Source organism: Mangifera indica, chromosome 2, assembly GCF_011075055.1.
Source record: "Mangifera indica cultivar Alphonso chromosome 2, CATAS_Mindica_2.1, whole genome shotgun sequence".
Lineage (NCBI taxonomy): Eukaryota > Viridiplantae > Streptophyta > Magnoliopsida > Sapindales > Anacardiaceae > Mangifera > Mangifera indica.
Window position 1 is genome coordinate 6,724,737 of NC_058138.1, and position 24,243 is coordinate 6,748,979.

Consider the following 24,243-nt stretch of genomic DNA (forward strand, 5'->3'; position numbering starts at 1 on the left):
GCATCGGAATACTAACATTAAAAAGGCCTTGGAAATTGCTATTGATCAATAGATGGTAGTGAAGCAGAAAATTGGAACTATGAACTTTTATGTTGGCAAGAATGAGAAACAATGGAAATGTGTGAACCCTATCATTGGTAATCCTATGCAAATCTCAGAGATAACATGGGAAAGAATTAAAAAGTTTCCGGTGTCTCTTGGAGGGCAATCTGCAATAATGGCTTCTTAATGCAGGTAAATTTCCTTTGCTTGTTTAGTTTAGCCTTTCTTAGCTTCTGGGACTTGTAATTGAATTGTCTATTCTTGTGTGCTTTTGCATTTTCGTTTATAGGTATGAAGCTGGTACTATTTTGAAGAATATGTGCTTGACAAAGCTTACTTTAGGTGACACAGTTCAGATCTTGAACGTGGTAATTACCATAAAGAAATGGATTATTCATAATCAAGCAGGATGGCAGCCATTTATCCTTGCTGTTACAGAGTGCAGCCCTGAATTAGGCGCTAAATCTGGTTCATAAAGTTTCGACCTAGCTATCCATGGCAAGGGAAAGGGGCCACTTGATAGTTTGAAGGGTATTAAGTGTATATAGATAGATGGTTTGTTTTAATAAGGTTACTAAAACAAAAGTTTCCTTGTGCCAAGACTCATTCTGTAGATTTACTAGCGATGAAAGTTGTTACACATGATGGCTACTGTCTAGATTTTCGATTAGAGAGGAAGTTTCAAGTGAAAATTTGCTAGATGTGTCAAAGAGTATACAATGCAAGGCTCTGAGGTACAAGAAAGTTGTTACACATGCAAGTTCTGTTTCCAAATTTCTATGAAACATATTTCTGCAGAAAATTTTCCTACCTCCCATATAGTTCGTGGTGCCATGAGAACTCTTAATGCAAGGCCTGATTTAAAAGTGGCATTGAAGATGCAAGAGTTTGGTTAATTTGCAGAGAAGCAGATTACACAAATTACAGAAATATGAAGAAAACATCCAAATGTAGGTAGATAAACATAGAAATTGTTCTGGTGACTCATTCTCCTATGATCACATCATACTATGAAGATACCAAGATGAGTCACTCGAAGGTTGAACAATGATGAAAAGTTCTTCCGAATAGAATTCTCGAGCATGAGTCGAATCAATGAGTCCTTGTTCTTCTTAGTTTGGGGTATTCTCAGAATAAACTGATTTGTAAATTCCTCCCTCTGCAGCATCAATTTAGCAGTTTGCCACTGTATTTGCTGTACTTTTTTGAAAGCTGTATGGTTCTCAAAGCTTGTGAAACCATTAGTCCCTTGGCTATAATCCCTATATTTAAGTCTCCTGTATGCAAACTTTGATAGAAAAATCAGTTGTTTCTGATTTTTGCCCCATTTGGATAGTGCTTTCACTTTTGCATTGAAACTTTTCTTTCTGTTAAATTGCTGCCAGTTTTAAGGTTTTCCAGCTCGGAAAATAGCAAGTTTCGTACCGTAAATGCCTATAATTTATGGTACTTATTTGAGAACATTATTGTGTTTAAAATTTAAAAATTGACTGAACACAAAAAATGAAAACAATTACTATCAACCCTAATCCAAATAAATTATCTTAGATTTGTGCCATATTATCAAGTGAAAAATTACTTGCCATGTTACCATTATTAATGTTGCACTAACTAATATCCAGTAAGGGTGGACTTGATTTGAGTCAAGTAGAACCCGAGTAAGAGCTAGCTCGAGATAGAGCTTGACTTGCTTGATTGATATCCATTTTAAGTTAGAAAATTAGAAAAGAAGAAGGGGTGTGCACGGTTTGGTTTTGTGTGAGTTGAGAGATTTTTCAAACCAAACTGAAAAAAAAAAATTGAAAATTGTTCAAACCAAACCAAACCATTTTAAGTTTCAAACCAAACTAAACTAAATTGAAAAAATACAATTTGGTCTAGTTTGAATTAAAATTTGACTTATGGTTATCAATATCTTATAATACACAATATGTATCCTACAATGTGATACGATATGATATAATACAAGTAGAAATAACGCAGTCAATGTATTATATGATATGATATATATCTTACGTTATAATACATATTACTGATATGGATCGATATATTTTTTCAAAAAAATAATGATGCAGTAGAGATGTGTATAAAAAATTTTTAAATGTTAAAGGGCTATAATATTTTTCAAAATGATGATGTGTTAATTATAATTTTATATAATTTTATTAATATTATAATATTTTATTTTTTAAAAGACGTATCATATAATATGAGATACAATTCACAATATTAAAAATTAGATTTTCAATATATGATTCGACTATTATAGTTTAAACCTTTTAAAATAATTCATTTCTAAATATATATATAAATATATTATTTAAAAAAATTAATTGAATTATAACTTTCTAAAACATAATATAAACACATAAAATAAATATGAAAAATATATACGATATACATGTAAAGAAAATGACAAAATAAATATAAAAAAAATTGTACAGTTAATTACTTATTAAAAGATTCTGTTAAACATAATTTATATATATATAAACTATGTTTAACAAAATTTAGTTTGGAGATCATCCAAAGCTTAACCCCACGTTGAAAAAAATAGTTTAAAAAATTTTCAACTCAAACCAAACCAAATTTTAATTTTTTTAGCAATTCAGTTTAGTTTCACGGTTTAAATCGAATTATACACACTCGTAATTATTAAAGATGAAAAGGAAGAATAGTTAGAAAAGAAGAAAAACTTATAAGAAAAGATAAATTTGTTGGTGATTCAATTGAATCAAGCTGGCTAGACTCAATCTTGAGTTGAGGCTATCCCTATTTGAGCTTGAATCATTCATGCCAAATCGAATTTCGTTCAACCATAATATTAACTAAAAATCATTAAAGATAGAGCAATGCGATATGTATCCATTTTTAGTACACAATTCATGTATACAATAATGTGTCATCATATAATTAGGTAATTTTAAAACATGTGTTATCATATGATAAAGAAACATTCAATCAAACTAGCTAGACTTGATCTTGAGTTGAGGCTATCCCTATTTGAGCTTGAATCATTCATGCCAAATCGAATTTCGTTCAACCATAATATTAACTAAAAATCATTAAAGATAGAGCAATATGATATGTACCTATTTTTAGTACATAATTTATGTACACAATGATGTATCATCATATAATTAGGTAATTTTAAAATATGTGTTATCATATGATAAAGAAACATCTAATCACATAATAACACCTTATTTATGTACATAAATTATATATCAAAAATAGATACACTTAATTTTATTATTAAAGATAATAAAATTTATAGATATTTCAGATAATCTCACATAAATGTCACTTTGCAAATTTTATAGGGCTAGAGATGCAGCCCAAAAAAGCCCAATGGGCATTGCCCCTACTCTAACCCAAAACTAATCCAAAATAAAATCAAAAATATCTATAACATTAACCAAAAAAAAAAAAAGCCCAGTCGTATTGAAATGACCGAAATACGCTTTTTCATTACCTAGGAGTACCATATAAATATATAAATTAAAAACCCAAAAACGGGGCACAATGACAACCTAAGCTCATCCACAGGATTGCCAAAAAATCATTATTTTGAAAACTAGAGTAGAATGATCAATTCAACTAATTGAATCGAAAACCTGCTCCAAGTCTAGTTTAGTTAACATTAAAAAATAGTTTATTTATTAACTCGATTAAATCCGATCAAAATTAGTAAACCGAATGAACCAATCAAAATCGATAAAACTGAGTTTAACCAAAATTTAAAGTATTTTTAAAAATTCTAATTATTTTTGAATAATTTGATTATTTTAAATTAAATCGGATAAATTTTAAATGTCTGTAAGAAAAACATAAGTTCAAAAATTTAATGAAAAAGAGCAAAAAAAAATCTTACATCCATTGAAATATCTTTTATAAACAATGACTTACAGAATTATGTATTTTTTTCTGTATTATGAGATGTAAACGTTTTTTTCATCACTTGTTTCATTAAAATTGGGTGAATAATTATCATTTTTTAGAAAAAAAAAACATGTATTAATCACCATAACTCTGAGTATCTTGATGAATTGACTGATTTTCAATCGAACCGTAAACTAATGAGACAATCGATTTATTCACCGATCCGGTATTAAAAACATTATAAAAACACACTCTAAGTACAACATCACGAGCCCAATGGCTGAAACTCTCACTCCATTGCAAACCAACAACAAACCACTTAGGAACAGAAAGCGTACTTGAGACGACCAACTGAAATTAAAATAACAATGAACCCAGCACATCCAGCCATGGCAGGTCGCCAAAGACAGCAAGAAGAACCCAGCCAACAGTATGAAGCGTCAACCGGCACACACCTGATGCCGCATGCAGCATGCAGCATCCCAGGAACCAGGAGCAAACATAGAAATGGACCAATGTGCAACCATTTCACTAAGACGCAACTTACTGGAACCACAACCAAGAACCACCCACGCAAAAACACTGCTGGAACGCTCCAGGAGAGACAAGAAAGGACGCTGGAAGAGAAAGGGTTAAGAAAGCAGCAACCATCAAACGAGGGAAGGTGCCAGCAGAACCGGAAGCCAAGAACTCAAATTCTGCAGCAGCAAGGCAGCAAAAGGCCAACAAACCCAATGAACCCCAATGCAGGAGAGAACCAACAGGAGAGAGGGATGCAGGAATCAGCAACTCCACAGAAGGAGAAAAGCAAGAGAACAGGAGAGGATTTCAGCACCAAAGCAGCTGCAGAGGTCCAACCCAAGCCAAAATAGACCCACAGCAGAACGGCACCTCCATAGGACCCAAGAACTCACGGGAAGAAGCTAGGCCGATGCAGAGGAGAAACACAGAGACCCAGAGACCTCCAGGGAATTATAGAGGAAAAGGCTGAAAACACACCAGAAGATGGAAACAGGCAGGAAACATGGATTTGAAACTAGAAACTTCAGAATCAAACATGGAAGTGAATATACTTGAGAATTAGCAAGACAATTTACACAATAAATATGGCTCCATAGTTGTGACTGAGTCCAGCCGGTTTACAAGTTACATCAACAATGTAATCTGCAATACATTTCAGCGTTCTCTTCTTAACAGACACCTGTGGAAAGATATATCCAAGTCAAAGAAAAGATTGCTACAAAAAGCATATTTTCCACATCAGTGATGAAGGTGCAGAGATAACGAACGGATAGAATAGTAGGAACAGAGAAATTATCAAAAGCAACATCTTCGAATATCCACATAAAGTTATACCAATGTGTAACATCATAGGGGAATTCTGTATTGACAAAACACAAGAGATATTGCTTATATATGAACATCCCACGTTACAAGAATCCTTTTGGGTTGCAGAAACTCTGCTTTGCTAATTCATACGGTAGTCAATTACAGTTGTTAATGAATCTTTAAAATTTAATGATATATAAAGGGTTAAAGGATTTAACCACCACAACTGAAAGCAACAAAAAAGACCAAACCCAGACCCAGTAAAAAAAATTTGAACACGTGTACATTGTAATTGAATGTATAAGATCGCTGCCTATAATGCATTGCCATTTTGAAGAACAACCAGATGAGAAAAAGGCTTTAAAAAGGAAAAAGGCTTAAAGACAAATTCTTAACACTATGGCTCATGCCATGACTGCTCATTTTGGGCTCGATTGCACTGAGTTGACATTCGAGCTCAAGTCAGTTTGGCTCAAATCAAACTCTTATCATATAGTTGTTATGATGGTTTGAAATTGATAGTACAATGAAGCTATTAAACCAAATATTAGAGCAAACTTGACATGAGTCATTGCCATTAGATAAGGGTATTTAAAACCGGTTAATCGAAGTAGTTTGATAATTTTTTAAACCAAACCGAATTGTCAGTTTGGAGAAAATCATAAACTGAAATCGAACCAAAAATATCAATTAACCAAACCGAATTTTCAATTAATCGGTTTTGAATCTTATTTTTATTATTTTTTCCAATTTTTTTAAATAGGTTCAATATTTTATAATTTTTAATTCAATTTTTTTAAAACCAGTTTCATTCGGTTAACCTTTTGTAAAAAATTAATAAACCAGATTTTTTTATTTTTTAATGGGTGTCTAAACTAGTTTTTCAAATAACTTATTTTTTGGATCAGTTTTTATTCAAAAATCAGTTTGATTTAGTCATTAGATATTTTTAAACACTCTTACCATTAGACGCCTAACTTTGCCAAAATTTATATGATTGGCTAATGTCACTATAGTCCATTAAATTATTAATCAATATTATATTTAACCTTCCAATATCTTAAAATATAATACCCAAAATCTATTTAATCAATTGACTTCTTATGAATTATGTTTGAAAGGCAATGTAAACTCACCTAATACCACACACTTACCACATGACTTTGCAGCTTGCTATCATGGGAATCTTTCCCATAACTTTGCACAATCTGTAATCATAGAGAACAATGCATTAATGTTAAAAACAGAAATTGTGGAAAATTATATTAGAAGATGAAGAATTTCGTCAATAAACACCTCACAACTACTTGAAATCACTTGAAATTACTGTAGCTTCTCACTTAGGATTTTAATTCAATACTAAAAAGACCATACATGATTGATTAGTGTTAATTCAATTAAGGAGAATAGAGAACTCTAATAAAAAATATATTCTTAAATAAACAAATACGTACCATTTTGTAATTGTTGTATGATTGAATTTAAGTCACTTGAACAATTTTTCCAATTCACTTCTAATAATCTTGGCATGCTTAAGCCTCCACTAGAGAAGGTCTTCATCTTGGAGCATCTACTCACATATAATCCTTCCAAGAATGGGAATTTTAAGGTGTAATTCCCATAGTAGAAGTGTGTGAGACTTTCTAAACCAAACAAATACAATTTCTTCAATTTCCTAAAAACAACTTCACCGTTTGATACATCTCCCTCATTTGCTAATACTTCTACCATCATTTCACATTTTTCTATTGACAAGCTTTCAAGACACATTAGACTCCTGGTTATTGAGGATGTCATTAAGTTTTGCATTCCATTACAATGACGTACACTCAAAGTCCTTAGATTTTCAAATGACTGTGAAGGCAGCAGCAAAGTAGTCAAATTGTGACAATAGTTTACATATAAAGAATGAAGATTTTGAAGAATTGAGTTCAATCGGGAGTCTTGCTTTGAAATGCATTTTAAATTAAAAAACCCCCACAATTGTAATTGTTTTAAGTTTGTGAATACTCCAATGTCTTCTTCACCTTCTTTAAACGAGAACAATTCTTCGTATGAACTCACTTTCAATATGAGGTTTTCAAGACTGACAAATTTTTGAAGGATTTGAATCGGAATATATGTATATTCATCCTTAATTAATTCAAGAGTTTCAACTATGCAAAAGTTCTCTTGCAAATCTCCTTGCCAAATCACCATAATATCCCTTCCATTTAATTTCAATGTCTTTATATTGGAGTCAACCTAAAGAAAAATCATGTGTCAATCAATTCAAAATTAATTTTATCTTAAAAACATATAAAAAATTTAAATATGTTCAACAAAAACCAAGGAGAAAAAAATATAATGAATTGATAGCCAATTGTATCATAGTAAAGGGGCGTAAAAATGTGTGATGACTTCTAGTTAAATAATAACGCTTAGTATATGCACAAACTAATATTTTTTTTTTTATGCGGAATCAAGGTCAACATTTTAAAAACAAATTTATTAAAATTAACACCCAAAATATGTTATTATTAAAAAATTGCAGAAATCTATTTAAGCTAATTAATTGAATGCATACCTCTTCTTTGTATAATTGTTGTATAATTGAATTCAAGTCATTCCCTTCATTTTCTACCTCCTTTCTCCCATAATTGATTTTGTGTAACATTGGTGTGCTTAACATTCCTTGACAAAAATACTTCATATTGAAGCATCCTTCTATAATTAACTCTTCCAAAGATGAGAAATTGAAAGAGTAATTCCCAGAGCAAAAATATGAGAGACTATATAAACCTTCAAGTGACAACTTATTCAAATTGTTAAAAACAACTTGTTCACCACTCGATGTTGCATCTCCCTCGTTTTCTATAATTTCAATTAGCATGAAACACATTGATATTTTCAATTCTCTCAATTGTACCAAACTTCCAGCTGTTGAAGGTGTTATTAAGTTAACCAACCCACTGCAAAATTGTACTTTAAGAACTTTAAGATTCTGGAAAGGTGTAGACAGCAGTGGACTCAACAACTTTTCACACGAAGATACATGTAGAACTTCAAGACTTGGAAGATCTGATAGACTCTTAATTTCTTTGCAATTACAACAACATAGTTGAAGCTCTTTCATATTGTGAAATCTCTGAAGGGATTCAAGTGGAATGTATGCTAACTCATCCAAAGAGATTTTAACAGTTTTAGATTGATTTTGCCAAGTAATTTCTACTGAATCATTCCGTAATTCAAAAACCTCCAAATGGGAGTTGATCTACAAATTCATCAAAACAAAATTCAGTTAGCATTTGATATTCTTAAAACAAAACTTTAATCCAGTTACACTAATTTTGAATTTATCATCCTTTTTAGTATGCATGCAAGTTGCACATTTTTCTCAAAGTAAAAATAAATATTTATTGTTGATTTCTAAAATCATAATTGATAATCTATTAAAAAAATAGGAATTAAATGACTTTAATTGATATAATCCTAAAGAGAAATCGATCAAATCAAATATATATATTTGAGTTAAATTTTCTAAATTTAGTTACAAGGAAAATTAGAGAAGATAACAAATTCCATATTTAATCTTTTGAATAAAATGTTAAAATATATATAGATGGTGTTACTATTTTTTTTCAAGAAACAATGAAATAAGAGATTCATACCTTATCTTCCAAGAAGATAGATTTTGGATCCAAAATTTTAAATTCAATCTCCTCATTGTTTTTTTTGAAGCTCAGATACTTGGCACAATTTCTCACCACCAACTCTTTCAACTTTGGCCATTCTGAAGTATGCATTTCATGGTAGAAAACAGTAAGATTTGGTAGATTTTCAAGCTTCAATAAGGTTAAATTCGGAAAGACAAAATTGACCAATACATTTACTCCTTCTTCTTTTGCAACAATCTCTTCTAAAACCTTACAATCCCCTATCATTAGTTGTTGAAGTTGGTGGAGAATTTTGACAATGGAAGGTGGAAATGCATATTTTATATTTCCGCAATTCCAAAGGATCAACCGTGTCAAATTTTGATAGAAGGAAGTTGGATGCTGGTTGTAGCAAATTTCTGTAGAATTATCATTGTGGAATGTCTTGTACTTGAAATCAAGGGAGATTTCCTGCATTTAAAGTTGATAATTTTTTCAATATAAAGTAATTAAAAATTGCATTAATTCTTTGTCTCTTTTTTAAACTAACTAAACTTACATAAATAAGTAATTACAAAAAACAAATTAATTGATTGCCTATATACCTCATCTTTCTTTTTGCACAATCCATTTATGATTTTACCAAGATCATTCCCCTCGTTCTCTATTTCCTTGTAATTGACTTTGTGCAGCTTTGGAGTGTTTAACATTCCTTGAGAGAAAGTCTTCAAGTTGGGACAATTTTCTATAACTAATTCTTCTAGTGATGGGAAATTGAAAGAGTAATTTCCAGAGCAAAAGCATGTAAAACTTTCTAACCATTGAAGTGACACCAACTTCAAATTTTCAAAAACAATTTCAGTACTACTTGTTGCATCTCCCTCATTCTCTACTATTTCAACAAGTATTTTACAAGTTGATATTTTCAATTCTCTCAACTGCATCAAGCTTCTAGCCATTGAAGGAGTTGTTAAGACAACTAACCCATTTACATACCAGACTCTGAGAACTTTAAGATTCTGGAAGGAAGCTGAAAATGGCACTAGACTCCTCAAGTTGCAATGGAATTCTACTGCTAGATATTCAAGATTTGGAAGATTTGATACACTCTTAATTTCTTTGAATTCACAAGCATGTAGTCGGAGCTTTTTCACACTTTGAAATCTTTGGAGTCCAAGTAGAATATTTGCTGAATTGTAGATCATAAGATCTTTATATTGACTCTTCCATGTAATGTCTGTCACACTATCCCTTAACATAAAATTCTCCAAATTGTGGTTGATCTACTTATTCATTAAAAAAAAGTTTAATTAAAGAATTATTCGTTATTACATACTTTTTATTTTTTGGAAAAACTTAATTTTTTCCTGTTTCCTTTGAAATCAGTCAACTCATTAAACCATGCAGCTATTAAATATATTTCTAATAAAAATCAAATTATATTTTTCGATTTCACAACTTAGTATTACTTCAACAGAAAATAAAAATAAAAGAGATGGTATGAATCACATAATGCAATTAAAATGTGTGACTCATATTAGATAGAGTCTATAGATAATTTGTTTCAAAATTACACTATTTTTTGCTCGTCTACTCCCGTAACAGAATTGTCCAAATTCAATTGATCATTCATTTTTTTTTTCTAGATTTTTGTTCAAGCAAAAATAAACATTAAGAATCACATATTTAAAACAAGAGATTTGTACCTTATGTTCCAAGCGAATGAATTTTGACTCTGAAATTTGAAGTTCACCCTTCGTATTATCATTTTGCAAGCCCAAATATCTTGGAGTGAATTTTTGACAATTCTCTATCTCCAACCATTTTAACATCGGCAATTCTGAAACCTGTATTCCTAGATAAAAAATTGTAAGTTTTGGTAATTTTTTGAGCACCAATTTGGTTACCTGTGGAAAGATAGAATTAACTACAAGTTCTGCTCCTTCTTCTTCAACAATCTTCTCTAAAGCCTCACAATTTATTATCTCTAGGCATTGAAGTTGTCTGAGGTTTTTGACTATGGAAAATGGAAACACATATGTCATCTTTCCACATCTCTCCAATGTCAGTTGCTTCAAATTTTGAGAGCGAGGGGTTGAAATTCGACTATCCCAAATCTTTCCCAAACTAATATTGTGCAATACCAATGTCTTAAAATTGGTAAAAATAACCTACAACCAAAGTTAATTGTTGTTTTAATATATATGAACATATACAAGAAGAAAATAAAAAAGAAATAATTTAATAAAATTAATTTGACAGAAATTGCGTTGTATGGAGGATCAATAGAACAATTTGTTAGTGAAATAGAATTGAAAATTTAAATCACTAGAAAAAAGTTGCAAAAAGAGAAGGAAAAATAATACAACACGAATAAATGTGAATAAGCATAAAAGAAAACAAGAATATATAATGGAGAAATAAAAGAAATTCAAGTCAGTCAAACCTTTTCATTAAACAGGGGCATGATTTCATTGGACTGCAAATCAAAATTTGAATGATCAACATAGTTCTGCTCTTCTGAAGATTCAGCTAAGCATAAGAGTTCAATATCCTTAAATCCATATAATTCTTCTAGTGACCTGATAGAATTAAATTTAAATTTCAACATCCTCAAAAGCTCATGTTCCCCATAATGCTCAAGTTCGCCATATTCTTGATATGGGACCGAAAAATCTCCTACTGATATTTTGTACCTTTTAGGCTCTTTGGCAAATAAGTTTTTAGGTAGCACATTGTTATCTCTAACATCCAATTCTACACTCGTGAGATTAGACAAGAGCTTTAATTCCTTGAGTACTTCAACCTTCCACTGAATAGGGCAGCCCTTTATATGAAATTCCTCTAATTGCAATAGTTTTGATATGACATTTGGCACAATAACTTGCAATCGTTTACAATTGCTTAAATCTAATAACTTGAGTTCAATCAATTGACCTATTTCTTCAGACAACTCCATAATACATGAATGTTTCAAGCTAAGGACTTTTAGTTTTTTTAGCTTTCCAATAACAGCAACATCGTTAATTGTGCTATTATCTAAACATAATGTTTGAAGGTTTTTCAAAAGATGAAGGGATGATGGCAATGACAATCTGTGTAGCCTAAATAAATTTAAAACTTTGAGCTTCGGCATCACTATGAAGAAGTCCTCCGGCATTGTGAAGTAAAAGTTGGGCATATAGAAATATTCAAGAGCTGGATAATCCAAATCATTAGACCAAATTTGACTAATAATAGTACTGCTACCATGTAGGGAGATTTTTGTGCATTTCTTGAGTTTAACGCTATCCTTCCATTCCTGTTCAATGTCATTTTTTGCTGTAAATACATGATAATCAACGTATGCTATTGTTATAGCAACAACACGAACTACATCATGCATAGAAAATTGTTCGCTTCTAACCCCGTCTAGTAACAAACTAGCATCTTTGAGGTCACGAACCAATTTATCCAATCGATCTCGTGCATCTTGCGTTGTCAAATTAGCTCCTTCAAGTATATCCAAACACACAACATGTTTGAATAAGTCTGAAATGGAAGTATTATTTTCCATTAGACTGGAAATTAAAAACATTTTCTTAAGTTCTTCATCCCTTAAATAATTGTAACTTAAGGCCATCTTCATGTATTCCTTTTCTAGGAGTCCTATGAACTTTTTTGGTGATGGTGCTCTTAATTCTCGCAATGCTACTTTCCAATCAGTTGGATGACTCTTGTTTCTTAATGCTTTTGCTATAGTGCAAATGACGATGGGCAATCCTCCGCATTCCTTGCATACATCCTTCGGTAGAGAATTCAATTCACATGTTTGTATAACATCACCTGCAAAAAGAGAAAGGATAATACTAACAGCAATTTCTATTTGCATGTATTCTTTGGATAAGCAAAAGTAAGAAAAGTTGAAAATATTGAATTTCACCCTTTTCTTAAAAAATCCATAAAATTTTTTATCTAAATGAATACCACTTTATAATGTCAAATGACAAACAAAAAACACATTACTACATTAAACTTAAAATTTATATGTTAAACCAATTAAAATTGTGAAAATTTTATAAGGACTAGAACTACATTAATATATCCCGACATTATAAAAGTGAACAAACCAGAAAAACCTACAAGTGAAAATTCTACAACAAGATTACCTGCCATGTTCCTGAATAGGTTCCAAGCTTCATTTTCTTCTAAAATGCCCATCTTGAAATTATTTGTGGAACCCATCTTCTGCAATGCATCTAAGTTTCTTGTCGTGAACATTAGTTTACATCCCCCATGATCCATTTCAGAAGGAATACCGATAGTCTTGAGATCAACATCTTCCCAAATATTGTCTAAAATTAAAAGGATCTTCTTACCTCTCTTCAATCTCTCATATAACTTATTTGCTCTTGCACTGTCGTGACTGAAATTTACGCCTAACTTCTCTGCAATTTCTGTTTGAACCTTTTTTATATCCAAAGTTTGTGTTACCTATAAGACAAAATAATATGGCCAGTTAAGAACAACAAACAGAGCGAAATAATTGTAAACTAGTTTGACTATGATTAATTTGACTCAAGTAATAGCAGTCATAATAATTATTACTCAAAATAAGCATAAGAAAGTGAAAAAAATTACTTCAAGAAAAGCAATGTCCTCAAATAGATTATCCTGCTCCGCTTTCCTTCCAACTTCTTGCACAAGAGTGGTCTTCCCAGTACCACCCATCCCATAAACACCAATCATGTACACATTCTCATCATTTAAAGCATCCCATACATTCTTCATAATGGAGTTTCTTGATTCGAACGTCAAATAATCTTCGCTAGATCTAAGCCAGATATCTTGTTGAATAGTAGGAAAGGAAACTTGATCGAATTCCTTTTCCTGCTGGAGGAGGGGATCAATATCATCCCACTTTAATTTGAAAGCTTTCTTGCTTTGCTTGTAGTTGGAGCACAATCCTTTAAAACATGGAGGGTTGTTTGTCTTCTCTTGAATCAACTGCTCTGCTTCTGTAATTGTCTTCTCCACATCCTTCAGCCAGTCTTTAACATTCTGTTTGATCTCTTCCACATTTCTTTCAGCAACAGTAACCTTATGCTGAACTTCGTCCCTTGTATTCTTCAGCTTCTTAACTTCCTTTTCGAGCTTTTTGAAATTGGTACTGTACTTGTGCAAGTACTTAAATTGACGCCAAATTGGAGCAGCCAACCATTTGCCAACTTCAAGGACAGGACTCAACACTCCGCCAATACTCCCGGCAACATCAACCATTTTTTTTTTAAAAAAAAACAGAAGAGAAATAAAGCAGATGAATATAATCAAAAGACCAGTATTAGACAGAACACGATAAAACACAAGTTTCAAAATTAACAATAAATAAGAGAAATGAAAAAAGAAATTTATATAGTAAACGAGAAATAACCGAATGCAAAAACTTTTTTTTTTTAAAAGAAATTAGATAATACCGAAACGGAATTTTTTTTCAAACCGGAAATAGGGAAGAAAAAATTTGAAATAAAGAAAATAAAAGAGAGACCTAAGGTGCGAACTGAAGAAATCGAAGGATATGGGCTCAGGGAGGTTTGTGAGTGAAGGAATTTTTGAGTGGTTTTGAATGACTCAGAGAGATTTCAGTGGAGAAGAATCAGTTGGTCATGATTCATTATCAACTCAAAGTTCTACGAAATTCTATTGATTTGACAATGGAAACTCACCACCGTGTGAACACAATATTTATTAAAATGTAACAGAACTGTAGAATTGACTTATCGACGACTGGCCACACATCTTTCACCACGTCTAAGGAGTTGTCACCGAAAATGAATGAAATATTGTCATCCTCTCGTTCATATTGGCCCCATATTTAATATTATTTTAGGCCAAATAACAATTTCCACCCAAGATTTGATACAACCTACTTTCACTTACTAACTATCAAAAATTTGAATACTTATCCATATGTTAAATTTTATTGTTATTATAAAGAATAAAATCGTCATTTAAAATTTCATTTAATTAATTATCATTTAAAAATTTTATTTAAACTCATATTTTAGATTATCCTTTAAATTAAAAAAATAGCTTTTTGCCCATATTACTTTTTTCTTTAGGTATCAAAACTTGCTATTCCCCCAAGGTCCTAGGGGTTCCTTGGTAAATTTTCAAAATCTCTCACATATTTTTCTCTTTACAGTCACCACCCCAAGATTTTGAAATATTGCTGACACACACCTGATCTCTTATTTCAGTTTTCGACATCACGTCTAGTATCAGTCTCTGGTGAGTTTGCTCTTTCTCAGTGACCTCTAGACGTGATTTTTCTTTTCTTTTTCATTGTTATCAAGCGCCTCCTTCTCGATTTCCTGTCACCATAGTCCACCGAGATCGAGTAGGTCCAATGTACTCCACTTCGCTAGTGCCAACCTTCCTCTTTGATGACTCCCATCAACCGAATGAGGGTCGAAATCAAGTGAAATCTCATAGGAGAAGCAACTCGACGACAAAGGAGAAAGACGTCCATAATGATAAAAAATTGAAACTGAAATTGAAGAGGGGTGAAACATGATTTTTAAAAAAATAGAGGGTAGCGTGTGTTGAGAAAATATGAGAGCAGAAACCCCAGATTGGGGGAGGGGGGCGAGAGGGGAGGGAGTCATTTTTTAAACTTGGAAAATTTGAGGTTAGGGAAAAAATAAAAATTTAAAACTTAAAGATAATAATAAAAATATAAGTTTAAATAAAATTTTTAAATGATAATTTTATTTTTTGATAATAATAATAAATTTTAATAGATAAATAAATATTTAAATTTTTAATAGTTAATGGATAGAAAATAGTTTATACCAAACTTTGGGTGGGACAGTTAGGGCTGGATTCGAGCCGAGTCAGCTCGAGATCGAGCTCGGCTCGGCTCGGTTCGAGCCCGAAATGAGCCGGGCTCTACTCAGCTCGATCGAGCTCGAGCTGGCTCGGATTGGCTCGGTTGATTTTTTTTTAATTTTTTATACAAAACGGCGTCGTTTTGATTTATATATATACAAAACGATGTCGTTTTGATATGAAAAACTAGCCGAGCCGAGCCGTAAATGAGTCCAATTGAAAACGAGCCGAACTCGAACCGAGCCAAGGTCAACTCGAATCGAGTTCGAGCCGAACTCGAGCCAACCATAAAAGAACCGAACCGAGCCCGAGCTGGCTGCGAGCCGAGCTTGGCTCGGCTCGAATCCAGCCCTAGGGACAGTTATTTGCCCATTATTTTATCTTAACTCGTTTTATTTATCTGCTAAATATTTTGTGATAACAAAGCTTATCTACTCCTAGAGGCGGCACCTCATTCAATAATGTTGAAGGAATTCAGCCGACTCTTTTATTTACTGACAAAACTCAAGTTTGGCTCTATCTGGATTCATGAAACAGTATTATTAGCCAAGCTAATAATTGCTAGCACCAGCTACCTGCTCTTGTCACCCTGGTGAAGGTCATTAATGTCATATTTATTTCTCACAGTCCCCATTAGAGCTCTGTAACCGAGCTACATGTTTTCTTCTTCCATTCGTTTGAGTAATCATCATCATACAGAACCAGCCATCTATATTGCTTAATTTGGATCCTTATTAGCTGTAGAACTGTCAGACTCCATCAATAAGTATTACTTGTGTGTTAATTTTTACATGTTTCTGAGTTTGATTTTTCTTTTACATAACACAGGGGTCATCAGACGGTCCAAATCATAATGAGTTTGATTTTGAGTTCCTGGGGAACACTACAGGTGAACCTCACCTTGTCCAAACCAATCTGCATATGAATGGCGTAGGTAACAGGAAGCAGAGGGTGGACCTGTGGTTCGTCCCCACCAAGGACTCTTACACTAATTCTTGCCAGGGGAACGAATCTTGGATGACTTTTACATGCCCCTTGGGTCCCATTCAGTTCTACAGAGAAACATGTATACTCTGTAATGTCTCCTTCAATCACCGTGGCTTATCGCAATACCATACATGTCAGACCCCACCCAGTTCCTTTATGATTCCAATGACTCCTCTGGTTACAGGGGTAAAAATATATCTCATTCATTTTAACCCACGTCTTTGCGAAATGAATTGTCTAATATCTATATAAAAATGTTTCAGATTTATGATGGATGAGACCCCAATTAGAGTGCACACCAACTTGGAACACAGAGGAATTCCCTTTCCAAAGGATCAACCGATGGGCGTGTACAATTCAATAATGCCGATGACTGGGCTACACAAGTTGGGCGGGTGAAAACTGACTGGAGCCATCCACTATTCGTAGCCTCATACACTGGGATTGAAATTGATGCGTGCGGATGCCCAGAATCAGTAGCAGCAGCTGCTAATGTAAAGAAATGTAGCAGCAGTGGTGAATAATGAATTTTCAATACATACTCCTTTTTTTTAGATTAACTGTTTTACAGAACTTTTTTTTTCCCATTTTTTATCAAGTTGTCCTTTTTTAATTCTCTCCTTTTTTTTATCTTCTCTTGTTTTTCTGTCATATCTGGGAGGAAAAAATAACTCATAGCCTTCCAATACAATGCCTCGATTTTGCTCTTGTGTGTTGGAACCTTATTTTTCAAAGTGAATGACACATTTCTACCAGTTGAAAAATCGAGCAACTATTTGTATTGAGTCTAACTTAACTATTACATTTAACTTATTTGTCAAAGCAAAAATGAAAGTGTATTAGAGGCTGAGTAAGGATATATAAGTGTCGTTGCATGGGTGATATTAGTATAAACCCTACTGAAATCAAGAATCATAATTGACATTATATGATTTGTTCAAAAATAACTGTTGAACTAAGGATCATACAATTTTGCGATTGATTTGTTAATCTATCTAATTAGGTTAGTTCAAATATATTTACTAAAATGAAAAGGAGACTTGATTCAATAAGATTTCGATCCACTAGAAAGTCTAACAAGACTTCTCGAGTCCAATAGAAAGGATTGTTAGCTTGAAGAAATAGTGAGTGATTTAATTACCAAAACCCGTTTTAAATAAATGCATTAATTAAAATATTATTACTAATATATTTTTCTCCACATGTAGATCACATGACCCATCATGTCTGCGAATTTTAATGTATGATCAATTTCGGAAAAGGACTACGGGCTTGAGGGCAGCAATTTTTTTGGTTTGCATCAAAATCTCCAAATATTACTGCATGTGCAATTAATAAAATATCTTTATTATTATTATTTTAATTCAAACAACATGTTTGAAAGTCAAATAAAATCAAATACAATCGCAGAATGCATAACTAAAAACATACAAATCTAGTGACAAACAAATAATTGTCATAAGCTCAAAATACCCAAACTACCCCTTGCCCATGCAATGTCTCATGCTAACCTACTAGTTAACCCACACTATCCTGCTACTTAACAATCCTAACTATAAAATCACAAAAAGAATATAGCAAGTGAAACACAGTCAATAAATAAATGGCCGCTTAGTATCGACAAACAATATAAATCAAAACCACAAGTAACAATTTGTGTCTCATATCAGATCCCACTATGGGATTTTAGATGTTTTCCCAATATTATAATGCCCATCCAAGTAATTTTGATGTCCAGTGTCCAATCTTTATTGACAATGTCATCTCGAATTACTATTATTGCACAATGTATATCGATGTCTTCAACATCTGATGAAAGCATAAGATATCTTAAGTGTCAATCATGAGGTATACTCAATATACTTGTCGGTTGGGCTTTGGGCTATGAACATCATATTACATAAGGAGTGAGGCCTCGGGTTTCTCCTAATATCACATAAGCATCCTAGATGCTAAGAAACTCAATGTCGATGTGTGTATGAGCATTCCAAAATACTAAGATGCTCAATACCGGTGTATAATCATCAAACAAGTATCAAAGTCACACAGAGTAATCCAAATGCTTTTATAAAATAACATAATGCATAATTCATAGTTATTAACTTAGAACCATGATAATTGACTCGTGTATCGTACTGTGCATCAAAAACCTAATTTTAAGTATTTGTATCAAGTATCGTATCGTATCGTATAATACAACTTTTAAGAAACAAAATAATAAAATATTGATAAAATAATAAAAAATATAATTGACATGTCATTATTTTGGAAAATATCACAAGTACTTTTATAAATTTAAAATTTTTTACATACATTCCTATTACATCATCATTTTCTCTAAAAAACGTATTGATTTGTATCGATAATGTATATTATGTTATAAGATATATATCATATCATACAATATGTTTACTATATTATATAATATATTTATTATATTATATTAATTATGATACTTCTTATGATACATATCATTCTTATTTATATTATATTATATCATAAAATACACATTATATATAGTAAGTAGGGTTGGATTTGAGTTGAATTGAGCTCGAGCTCCCTTGAGTTCAAGCTCGACTCAACTTAGTATTAATAGAGCTCAAGCTTGAGCTCGGGCTTGTCGAGCTCGTTATGCTTGAGCTTAAATTTAGTTCGGCTCTTTTTATTTTAAATTCGAGTTTTTAATTAATTCGTTATTAAAACGACATCATTTTAATACATATTAGTCAAAACGACGTCATTTTGTATTAAAAATTTTTAATTTACAAACTTTGACAAGCAAGCTCAAGCTCGAAAATACTAACTCAAGTTGGCTTATTTTAAGTTTATTCAAATTGAACTTAAATTCAAACTCGAATCCAGCCTAGTAAGATACAAATAATACTTTGACAAAATATTGCTTAGAGAGAAATACCGCTTTTCAGTCCTAGTTTCAATTATTACTTTTGCTCAAATTATTTTAAATATTATTATAATTTTCAACATTCTCTGCTCAAATTATTATTATTTTAGTATTATTCCCCTTTCAATCTTTTATAACTGCTAGTAATTAAACAGGACAAAAAGGGACTTCTCTCGATACTATGAAATGGTGCATAAAAAAAAAATATTATGGGCCAAAAAGTCCTATTTCAAATTTCAACACAAGGCCTTGTATTCTTTTTGCTGTTTGTGAGCACTTCTCTGATGTGTAAAATTTTTTATTGGTCAAAAGACATATTCCCGTTTCCCACCCAAGGTTAACTGTATTGCACTGATTACAAGATTTCAAAAACTGAATATTCATCTAAAGTTTAGTTCATTTTTAATCACCGAAATTTTTTTTTTAGGACAAAGGGTTAAAATCATTATTTTATTAATAATATTAAAAAATATGTAATTTTATCTCATTTTTCTTCCTTAATTTAAAAAACTAATAATTTCTCTCATTTAAAAGTTTGAAAAGTTATATTTTTCCCTTGTTAGGGTTTACTTTCATCCCTTCCTTCTCCGACAACCATTCTCCAACCGAGTCATCTTCATCTTATCCTTCTTCCTTTCCTGTCAATGACAACGATGCCCAAAGAAGTCTCAACTAGCTTCTCTAGATCTATCAACGTAATTCGTCAAATCGATTCTAGATGAAGCTTCCATTGTGTGATTCACCTTCCTTCGAAGCCGATTAGCATTGTCCAATGTCAATTCAACGAAGACTCTTTCTTTATGGGCTTCCTCACACTAGGGCTTTGTTGTCTTGGAGAGAGACGATCAAGGAGAGAGACGATCAAGGAGAGAGAGAGTCGAAAGGAGAAAAGTGGTGTAAATAATGGTTGTCACCATCGTTGTCGTTCAAGAGAATAAAACTTTTAGAAAGTAGAGGAAAAGATAAAATTACTTTTTAAAATTAAGATCGAGGTGAAATATTAATTTTTAAAACTTAAAAAAAATAAAATTATTTATTTTTTAATATTATTAATAAAATAATAATTTTATTTTCAAATCTAATAAAAAAAATGAAAATAGACCAAACTTTAGATGAACGTTTAGAATTTTTTAATCTGACATGTAGATATTGGGCGGGAATAAGTCTCTTGCGCTGTGCAATAGGAATTATTTTTTTGGAGCTACTAGAGTCTGAATAGGCCAAACATTTAGACGCCATGGCATTTGCTTTCTACTTCGGCATTTGTGCAATAAGAAGTCTATTTTCATGAGTTACTTTGGGTGTTTAAAATTATTCGCTAAGTGAATCAAACTAATTTTTAATTAAAAACTTTAATAAAAAATTAATTTGAATATCGGTTTAAGAATATAAAAAATTAACTTTTTGATTTAATTATTGATTTATCTAATTTTTTAAATTGGTCAATCAAACCAAATCGATTTAAAAAAATTAAATAAAATATTAAACATATTTTCAAAAAATTGAAAATATAATAAATTTTTAAAATTAAGTTAAAAACACAGTTAACCAAAATTCGATTCGATTAATCAACATTTTTTATTCGATTCAAAATCAATTAATTTTTAAATTGGTTTGGTTTTGGTTCATAATTTATTCCCAATTAAAAATTTGGTTTGATTCAAAAAATTGACAAACCGATTCGGTTAACCTTTTTAAACAACCCTAGACAAAAAAGGCTAGTGGGGAGTAAATATGAGACCAAAATACTTATCCTCACCCAAGGTTTGTTAAATCTTCAAACTGGTATTTGTTAAATATTAAAAATCTAAACTGTCATCTATAATGATTAAAATTAACAGAATTAATTAGCTTCAGAGATAAAATTATTTTTTAACTAAAATATATTAAAAATAATAAAATTTTATCAATTTCTTTCCTTAATTTAGAAAACCAATATTTTTTCTTCAGGATTAAATTTTAAAATGTTAGATTCCCCCCTTCTAGGTTTTCATTTTTATTGTGCTCTCTTCCACTAGCCCTCTCTCTCTTTGGTGATCTTCTCTCTCAGTGACCATTTTTCTAATATATTCGTTTTTTATAAAGACGATTCATTAATGACTTTTTTTTAAAACAAATTAATAAAAAAATATTTAAGTTTGATTCTTTTTTGAATAGATCTAATCACAAATAAATAGATGAGATCTTGCATTGAATAATTGGTCTAATAATTATTAAATTAATTTAATTTTAAATTTAATTTTAAAATATTATTAAAAAATTTGACCTCACTCTTTTGTGCTTGTAGATATAGTTTCTTCCGTTACCCTTTTGAGGCAATTGTTGTCTTACCCCTTCCAGTAAAATGTGGATTAGTTCAGATTTAATAAAATTATTTTGATAATTTATTTTTTGTTATTTATTTTATTTTGTTTAGTTTATAAGTAATAAAAAATTTTGATAATTTTTCATTATTAATGGTGATATGATAGATAATATAAAAAATAATCTAATTATTATTACCATTTTATATATTAAAATATTAATAAAGTAATCTTTATTTTATTATAACTATATTTTTATTTATTAATTTTTTAGGTTAAAAAAATCTTATTTTTAATTACTATAATAAATAACATTAAAAATATTTTATTATAATTTTATTGAAAGGTATATAAGTAAAATAATATATTAATATCTTTTTTTAATTTCTAACTAAAAACAATAATTATTTATATTAAATTTTATCAAATATAATAATAATAATTTATATCTAATAATCTTTAAAATAATATTTTAAATTTTGATAATAAAATATTATCTAAATTAAATATTTCTTTTAAATTAAATTCAATTGATTTGATAATAAAACTTACCACTGTGTGAACGAAGTATTCTCGGGTGTTTGAAAGGGAAGATGAGAAAGAAGAAAATCAAACATAAACAAGGAAGGGTACAATGTCAAGTTGCTTGAACCTTTTCGTTAATGGAGTTCCCATTTCTCAATAGATACACGTCTTTTCTATTGTCTTTCTTCTAGACTTCTTTTCTGTTGGGGTCAATATGTTCTTTTGATGTTACTGTTCTTGAAAAATTTTAGATATAAGGATATGCATGATTTGGTTTGATACGATTTGAAAGGTTTTTCTAAGCAAACTAAAAAAATAGTTTAAAAAATTTTTAAACCAAATTAAAAAATTATAGTTTAGTTTAAAGTTTGAATAATAGTTATTAGCATTTTATGATACATGATCCGTATTATATCTTACGATATAATACTATACATATGTTAAACAATACATAACATAAAATGTATTGTATTAACAAAATGCAGTAAACATATCATACAATCTAATACATATCTTACGATACGATATATATTACATATATATAAAAAAATTTTAAATATTAAGGGTATGTCATATTTTCTAAAATGATCACATCAAAATTATATATACCTTTTAATTTTTAAAAGGTATATCATACAATATAATATATGATATAGAAATTTGGGTTTTTAATATACTATATAAAACATGATTCAACTACTATAGTTTGAATATTTTAAAATCATTTATATATATATATATATATATATATATATATATATATATATATATATATATATATGCATGTTTAATAAAATTAATTGAATTATAGTTTTATAAAACAGAATATACACATATAAAATAAATATAAAATTTATATGTCTTATAAATTTACAAAAAATGACAAAATATGGTTATCTTTGCTATATAATTACTCTATTAATAAACTAAAAACTTATAAATTCATCTAATGAAATTACAACAAAATGAATTCTTTGATTTTTTTAATTTAAAATCTTAATATAGATCCTAAACTCTGAACTAAGAGGGGATTGAAGCCAAACTCCTTCAAACTTGATTTGGTATTTGATTTGAAGATTTGAATAATTAAACTCAAATTGAAAATTGATCAACTTATTAACCTTAAGCAAAACTCAAGTATGATGTTAATAATGGAATTTAGTTCTTCTGAGGCTCTTCAACTTTATGAGTATTACTGTTTATCATCTCAAATAAACAAAACTTGATCAGAAAATTTCAAAATTAAACCTAAGCTCAAATAAACCTATAGAATCGATTGCAATAACATGACATTTTACATATATTTTGGCATATTCTGATGTTTCAAGTACAATTTCACCATTTTTCATATTTATTTTATCCTAACAATTACCCGTCTGAGTGATGTAATTGGAATTTGCCTTGTTGGGCTGTTGTTCTCATATTTGTTATTCAAGGGTTTGTGGTTTTGAGAAGGGAAAGAAGGAAAGGAAAGAGTGTTGTTGCTTAAGGAAAGATGAATATGAAAAAGTCGAGCTGTGATCTTGTGCTATAATGATATATTGGAATTTCAAAATACAAAAATAGATTATTGATATATTAAAATTAAATTATTTAGTTAAGGAGTCCATCACTGTAGCTTTTTTGTTTGGACTAATCAATTCAGTTTTAAAAAAATAATTTGACTCAAATAAAGTTTTTAATTAAAAAAATTGATTCAATTTCGAAAAGATAATCTAACTCCGATGAGATTTTTTTGTTTAAAAAAAAAGTACAAATCCTATATAATTTT

The 24,243-nt window shown here is 30.5% G+C and overlaps 1 protein-coding gene across 6 annotated transcripts; it reads right to left on the bottom strand.

Moving 5' to 3' along the window:
- Positions 1-4,114: 4,114 nt before the first annotated feature.
- LOC123208798 (probable disease resistance protein At4g27220) lies at positions 4,115-14,683 on the bottom strand. Of its 6 annotated transcripts, XR_006500821.1 has the most exons (11): positions 13,509-14,683; positions 13,037-13,361; positions 11,335-12,713; positions 10,595-11,059; positions 9,494-10,171; positions 8,904-9,359; positions 7,820-8,506; positions 6,708-7,497; positions 6,408-6,461; positions 5,022-5,125; positions 4,115-4,911 (listed from the first exon to the last, which is right to left on the bottom strand). XR_006500821.1 is itself a non-coding variant. In XM_044626346.1 (10 exons), the coding sequence occupies exons 1-10, from the start codon at positions 14,145-14,147 to the stop codon at positions 4,848-4,850; spliced, it is 4,851 nt and encodes a 1,616-aa protein (XP_044482281.1). In that variant the 5' UTR covers positions 14,148-14,683; the 3' UTR covers positions 4,115-4,847. The 6 variants fall into 6 exon arrangements, 4 of the variants coding, with proteins under 4 accessions (XP_044482281.1, XP_044482280.1, XP_044482282.1 ...); XM_044626346.1 differs by lacking the exon at positions 6,708-7,497; XR_006500822.1 differs by lacking the exon at positions 9,494-10,171.
- Positions 14,684-24,243: the final 9,560 nt, after the last annotated feature.

Bases quoted from the DNA above. Each gene is read 5' to 3' on its own strand.
- LOC123208798 (XM_044626344.1), bottom strand. From the start codon at position 14,147: ATGGTTGATGTTGCCGGGAGTATTGGCGGAGTGTTGAGTCCTGTCCTT. The intron at 11,060-11,334 runs GTTTGACTGACT...CTTTGGTTGTAG, and splicing joins TGCCCCTGTTTAATGAAAAG to GTTATTTTTACCAATTTTAA. The intron at 6,462-6,707 runs GTACGTATTTGT...CTATGATTACAG, and splicing joins CATACAACAATTACAAAATG to ATTGTGCAAAGTTATGGGAA.